This window comes from Mus caroli, chromosome 11 (genome assembly GCF_900094665.2).
Source record: "Mus caroli chromosome 11, CAROLI_EIJ_v1.1, whole genome shotgun sequence".
In the NCBI taxonomy this organism is placed as follows: Eukaryota; Metazoa; Chordata; class Mammalia; order Rodentia; family Muridae; genus Mus; species Mus caroli.
Window position 1 is genome coordinate 111,803,940 of NC_034580.1, and position 7,094 is coordinate 111,811,033.

Below are 7,094 nucleotides of genomic sequence, written 5' to 3' on the forward strand. Positions count from 1 at the left end.
AGTTAGGAGAGGTAAGGGACAAGGAGAGCCAGAGAGGGACCACCTCAAGCTGAGGGGTTTGGGGAGCTTCATTGAGTCACTAAAGGGCTTCTTAGAGCTGCCCCTTAATGCTCATGATAAAATCTCCCCCAATGGTTTGAAGTAAAATAGAAAAACTGCCAAGAGCAAACTCCCAGGAGCAGTCAGTCTCCAGAGTTGGGCATTATAGAAGGGTCTCCTGAAGGATCCTCAGCGATGCGATCGGATAAGCTCTCCCAACCCAGGGGAGCCATGGAAGCAAGGAAGAGTCACACAGTTGACGGGGCACTCACCTGAATGGCTCAATGCTGTTCCCTCCTGGGGGCCAGAGTTGTGGGGTGCCAGGAGCCTGGAAGCACTGTTCACTGTGAGCACGCTGCCAGCACTCACCTGTTCAACCTCCATGAACAGTTCGGATGTCTCGGTGAAGAGAGTAACTACGGCCCACGAACCTAGCCTTACCTTTGTGTGGTTCTTCTCTTGACAGGATAACACAGAAGCAGAGAAACGGGATCCCCAGGAATTAGTGGGTGAGTACCCTAGGGTCATACTTTTGAGCCTTGCCCCAGCAAGCTGGCTTATTTATGCCAAGCCTCTGTTCTTTTCGGCATCTCACTGCTGAGGGCAGTTTCCCTTCATACTCCGAGGCCTTTGGCATTTCCTAGGGTGACTGGGTGAGACCTCCGGGCAGTGGTCTTTGAAAATGGCATTCTCTGTGCGCTTTTCTGGGCTTTGGTTGGTTGCCAGTGTTGTCAAGGGGGTTCAGAGCTCCTGGCAACCGGGAGCTCATCTTGGCCTTTGCTTCTTTCACTGGTGCCCTGGGCCTGACCTCTCTGTCTTTGTATCCCCTTACCCTGACTACGATATTGATGTTGCTAAAGTAGTCAACATGGGGCCTCTGCTGGCACTTTGCCTTGTCCCCAGGCAGGAACATGTCTCACAACGTTGGCCTATGTGGCCCTTGGTAACTTTGGAGAGCGGAGTAACTTGCGGGAAACCAAATTCCATTCCTGCCCTCTGCGCGCCTCAGCACTTCAACCCTTTTAGAAAGCCACTCCACTCCTGAGTTTGGCCATGGTCGTGGTATCAGCTCCAAAACCCTGAGCCAAGGGAAGTTCGTGGTGTCCACAGTCAGGTCCAGCCTTTCCTCTGCGACAGCCGTCTCCTGCTCCCTGGCCATTGTGCTGATCTTGAGACAAGGGCGATTCTGCCTTGTTTAGTTCTGTTCCCAAAGGACACTGCATCTCCACAAGTACATTCAGGGCCTGTGCTTTCCAGCCCTGGGGACTCAAAGCCCAGAAACTTGGCTTGAAAGTGGTCTTCCAGTGTCCCACCCACGTGCCCTTTTTCCAAGAGGTACCCTGGTGCTGTGGGCTGTTGATGAGTGACTGGTTTTCCATAGCTAAGTGCTAGGAATTATTCATTCTGCTTTGTCTTGGGCAAGAGCATAGTGACTCTGCATTGATTCTGGGTTCTCTGATAGACAGAGCTCAAGGCTTATTGAAAAAAAAAACAGGGATTGGAGAGATGGCTCAGGGCCACTCTTGCAGAGGATCCAGGTTCATTTCCCATCCGTGTTGGGAGTGTCACAACTTCCTGTAGCTGTAGGTATGGAGAGTCCAATGCCCTGTTCTGGCAGACCTCAGTAGGAACGTGTAGACACATGATGCGCATGCACACTCAAACACACTTACATGACCTATGCAAATTAAAACCAGGGCTTCCTTAAACACTAGAATTTGTTCTTTAGAAAATGACACTTGGGATATGACACTTGGTTCCTGATGCTCAGCTCCCCTGTGCAGGCGGTGTCTTCCTTCAGTCTCAAGTAAGACGTGATTTTTTTTTTTTTTTTTTTTTTTTTGGTTTTTCAAGACAGGGTTTCTCTGTTTAGCCCTGACTGTCCTGGAACTCACTCTATAGACCAGGCTGGCCTCAAACTCAGAAATCCATCTGCCTCTGCCTGCCTGGGATTAAAGGCGGGCGCCACCACGCCTGGCAAGATGTGATCTTGATGGAAGTTCAGCCCTGTTTTAACAGTTTCATATAAATGAGGCTTATTGACAACCACTTGGGCTGGGTCATTGTGTTATGAAGGCCTTCCTTGCGTGATAGGATGCTTGACAGAGTCGCTGCCTGCCGATAAGTGTCCCTTTGAGGGCAGAGTCGCCCCAGGCTGAGCGCCTGCTGGGTCGTTGCTTTCCTGCCTGGCTTTCCCTTTAAGCAGGTTCCTTAGAGGTTGCACACACACTGCTGAGAATAGGTGTTCCTTTACATTTGTCTGTTTTGACTAAAGGACTCTCGATGTAGCCGACATAGTCTGTTTATTTGCCCTCTCGTGGCGGGCACAGTGCACTGTCACCTGCGTAGGGTGAGTACTCTTTTCTCTTTGAGGAGTGGGTGGTTAGTCAACTCTTCACCAGAATGGCTCTGAAAGGACAAGCCGACTCACAGGCTTCCCCAGTGCTGTGGCTCCTGACAGCTCCTGCCCCACAGGCCCGGAACAGTATTGGTTGTAGTCCAGGGGGTCTTCAAATCACTCAGGAGCCTCCTGCTAACAGCCAGTTAAGTATCCTGCAAGTGTCCTTGACCCCACTGGGCTTTCTGTCCCTATTCCCCTGCCGTAGTCTGAGTCCCTGGAACTAGCTACTCTGCTTAGGTTCCCACCTGGTGGCCATGGATACTGCATATATTTTCTGACAGAGGAGTTAGCAGGGTGTGACTCATGCTGACAACAGGCTTTGCGGATAGTAAATGGAGCTACCCCTAGCATAGGCACTGTGGCAAGTGTCTGCGGGCACACTGCTGACACTTCCTGAGATGGTTAGGGGCTCTGGCCGCTCTGCAGAGCAGCTGTTCTCTGTACTTGGCGCATTCTAGGACTCAGGGAGGAGTCACTCAAGTCTGTCCTCAAGTCTCTGAAGTATACTTTTAGTTTGTTGTCCAGTATATGTCACCTTCTTGTCACTTATTTCCCAGGAATACTCTTGTACCCCAACTTACGAGGCTCCCTCCTCCCACCATATTCTCTCTGTCACTTATGTCCCAGAGGGTGGGGGGTTGCTACAGTAACCGTGGCACACCCTGTTTTTCTAAAAAGCTTTCCTGGCAAATGGCAAAGGGCACTCTTTGTCTGTGTCACGTGCACATAAACCCTCTGTGGCCCAGCGCCTGCCAGGCCTTGGCTTTGTTACGAATGTTCACAAAATGCCCCAGCCAGCTCTTTCCACTCGCTTCCACTCTCGGCTGGCCTCAGACCTAGACCAACATCTTACCCCAAAGCTAGGAAAAGGGAAGAAACCAAGATTTGGCTTGACTGCCTGCCAGAGCTGGGTAGTGCGCTGCCTGAGGGCCAGTTGGGAAGTGGCAGAAAGGCATGGTGCAGCGGCAAGTGTGTATCCCCCTCGTGGGGACTGTTCTCGACTGCAGTTGCATCTCAGGCCACAGCACGACCTTTGATCCTTCGCCCAGCCTGTGCTCCGGGTGTGTCTAGTTACAACCCACTGATGTCACTGAAGCCCGGTACTGTACTTATGCTTTAAGACTGCCTCGGGCCTGACCCCTGGCCTCAGTGTGTTCATAGTGTGCACAGGCCCAATCCACAGTAACTGTCCTGGAAGTCATTAGAGTCTTCAGGGTCTTGAGGGCCTTGTCTTACTCAGCACAGTGATGGTAGCTTGCAGAGATCAAAGCACCTTATCTGCTAAGAAGAAAACATTAACCCATGCTGGGTGCACAGTGCACACTTGCAATCCCAGCCAATCGAAAGGCTGAAGCAGGAGAGTCCCTTCTGGGCCAGCCTGGGGCCCTAAATAAGGGGTTTCCCCCTACACACACTTAGTTTTTCATTTTTTGTTTTTCCCTTTTGTTTTGTTTTAATCTCTTAAGACCTGGAATTATTTTAAAATCATAACTGGAGGGGAGGCTCAGCAGTTAACACATTCTGCTCATAGACAGGACCCATGTCTGGGGCTTACAACCTCTGATAAATGTCACCTCTAAGGGAGCTGATGCCCCTCTCTGGACTCCTAGGGTACCACACACACAGACATGCCTATAAGTTTTAAAATGTAAAATCTTAAAAAGAAAAAAAACAGACTTGGACTAGAGACCAGGAAGACCACGCCACCCTCCGCCTCCCCCCACCCCCCGAGACCCCTGCCATGCTACCCTAAGCCTTCCCACAGACCCTCTTCAGCTCTCTAGAGCTGTTCCTAGGACAGGCTTAGAGAAGGGCCTGGCACACAGTAGGTCCCCCTGCTGGGCTAGATGCTATTGGTGGTGGCTTTTTGGTGCTTGCCTTCCTCCTGCCCCACCCTGTGCTGTCTGCCACTGTTTGCACATTGTATGATTCTTTTCATGAGGAATGTTTCAAAGAGCATGACAGAATCTTACAACAATCAGCCCATTGTCTGTGTGCTCCAGAGCCGACTCTGAGGTCCTGGGGTGGCCAGAGGCTCTCAGGGAAGGGAATGAGGAGAGAGGAGGCGAGGCTTGGGTGGGCAGTGGTTCTCTGAGGGGATTGATTGCCCTCAGGAGTTGTGGTTCTTGTGTCAGAATCAGGCCTTTTGTTCAGGTCTTTTTATGCACAAGCTATTTGGGACCCAAAACCTTAACACAGTTTCTTATAGCCAAGGCAGAACAGACCCAGACCAACCGGAAAGAGCAGTGCCAAGTATGAAGCTGACGCACGTCTCTTCCAGCTCTGGGTTCAGTGTCTTCCACATTGGCAACCTGAGATTAAGTTTAGGCAGGACCGAATTTATACTGTAGAAACTGGCAAATGCTTTGGATGGTGGCTCCTCCCCTTTCCCTCCCCCAGCGCTTTTCCAGGCATGCTCTTTCCTTAAAAGTTAGTCTCTGGAGCTTGGTAGGATGTGTTACGTGCATGTACCCCCTCCACCTGAGCTTCCCTTCTCCCAGGTTGACACGTAGCTGGCCATTGATCTCAGCTCAGGGAACTCTCCAAGAAGCCATTGGCCACCTCCCCTTCTGCTCTCTGCTGGAATTGCTTTGTGCTTGTGCTTTTATAGCCCCTGGCCTCTCCTCTCAACACAAGGTTCCCTCTGCTTTCTCAACAGCCTCCTTTTCTGAAAGGGTCCGCAACATGTCACCCGATGAAATCAAGATCCCACCAGAACCGCCTGGCAGATGTTCAAATCACCTACAAGTAAGCACAGGTCCGGCTGCTGAGGCCCATGTGGCTGAGATGGCCTGAGTTACTTTGTCTGCTTGTGCTGTGTCCCTCAGAGGCCATGGCAGGGAAAGGGACCAAGTCACGCTGCTGCTGGGTAGGCAGGAGCCTGCAGTCTCAGATACTTCCTTTAAGCCAGAACTCAGGAATTGACACCCATTGCCACACCTGCCATATGCTGTCCTCTTGTGTCCCTGGTCTGCCCTCACTGAGCCAGGGCACTTCTCAGGGAAATTTGCCAAGAGACTGAGGATCCTTCAGGGTGTAAAATAAACTGCAGACGACGTGTACCATGTAGCGCTTAGATGTGTACCATGTAGCGCTTAGATGTGGTTTCCGTCCTTGTGTTCCCGATGCAGCAGCTTCTGCCCTCAGACCTGACCTAAAGCCTTAAGTGCCTGAAGAACAGAAGCTGTTCATCTGTGCAGTCGACCCATGGGACATAGCTCAGTACAACTGAGAGTCCACCTGTGTGGTTGCTTCTCCTTGTTCCTCTGTAAGTTCCCCTGTGAGTGGGATGTTTCAGTTAACAGCAGGGCAGATGCCCAAGGCTGCATGACTGTGGACCATTTCCACAGCCCTGCCTTTGATCCCAAAGCTTCTTCTGGGTGCCCCCAGCTATGTAACAAGCCCATGGCACCACCCAAACGGATGGATGACTAATGGGTCCTAAGGCTGGAATGCAGCAGTCCAGGAGAGGGCCAGAGTCAGGACTAGGGCACAGCACGGATTTTCTTCCTTTCCCAGAAGTCTCCTCCCTTGGCTAAGTTGTCTGCCTCCCTCCCCTTTACCCCCACCCCAGAATGGCGTCACCCTCCATGCCAGACAAGTTCAAGCCTGTGAGGACAGTACCAGAGGCCAAGCAGAAGCAGCCAGCCACCCCAGCACAGCTTTCTTTTGTTTTGTTGGGATTTTATTTTTTCGAGACAGGGTTTCTCTGTGTAGTCCTGGCTGTCCTAGAACTCACTTTGTAGATCAGGCTGGCCTTGAACTCAGAGATCCGCCTGCCTCTGTCTCCCAAGTGCTGGGATTAAATCGTGCACCACTGCTGCTGGCCTTCAGAGCTCTTAAATACAGGATATTCCATCCTTTCTTTAATATTCATTTACTGATCCTGTTGGGAGTATGAACCATGGCATTAAACAAACAGCAAAACCTCTGATAGACCATAGCGACTGTAAGGCAGGGCTCACCTCAAATTGCTGAGCCTCTTGTGGAAGGAAGAAGGACTCCCCGCAGTGCCCCTGACGTAACACAAGGAAAGCAGCTCACACTGCCAGCTTCTCGCTCCCTGGTAACAAAGTGCTTTGCCAACCGCTCAGGCTTCGTCATGCCTAGCTCAGCAGAAAGTTGGATTTGGCCTTCTGACCAGGGGAGTGGTCACCTCTTCTAAAAAGTGCCTGGGATACTACCCAGGACCTAGCAGGCAAAGTGTTCCCGCAGGGAACCCGCAGTTGGCCCTTATTATTGGACCACAAATTGTGTTCCTGGCTCAGAGCGCTCTTCTCAGAGGAGGCTCTGCCCTGAGTGGCGTGTCTGGGGTGTCTTCACTGGCGGCAGCAGGAGACATTAATGCTGTCAATTTTAAGAATTCTGTTGCTGTGATTTAAAAAACTATAGCTAAGCTGGGCAGTGGTGGCATGCACTTGGGAGGCAGAGGCAGGCGGATTTCTGAGTTCCAGGCCAGCCTGGTCTACAGAGTGAGTTCCAGGACAACCAGGGCTACATGGAAGGGGTTGTGGGGGAGGGAGAACTGTAGCTAAGCTGGACAGTGGTGGCTCACAGTTTTTTGTTTTTGTTTTTGTTTTTGTTTTTTTTAAAGATTTATTTATTTATTATATGTAAGTACACTGTAGCTGTCTTCAGACACTCCAGAAGAGGG

General features: G+C 51.2%; 1 protein-coding gene across 2 annotated transcripts in view; it reads left to right on the forward strand.

Moving 5' to 3' along the window:
* Positions 1–7,094, forward strand: part of Sap30bp (SAP30 binding protein) — a 32,075-nt gene that overhangs the window by 17,980 nt on the left and 7,001 nt on the right. For both annotated transcript variants that reach the window (XM_029483268.1, XM_021175419.2), the window contains 2 exons: positions 506–548; positions 5,100–5,188. In XM_029483268.1, the coding sequence (XP_029339128.1) occupies positions 506–548; positions 5,100–5,188 (132 nt within the window). The remainder of the gene's footprint in view (positions 1–505; positions 549–5,099; positions 5,189–7,094) is intronic.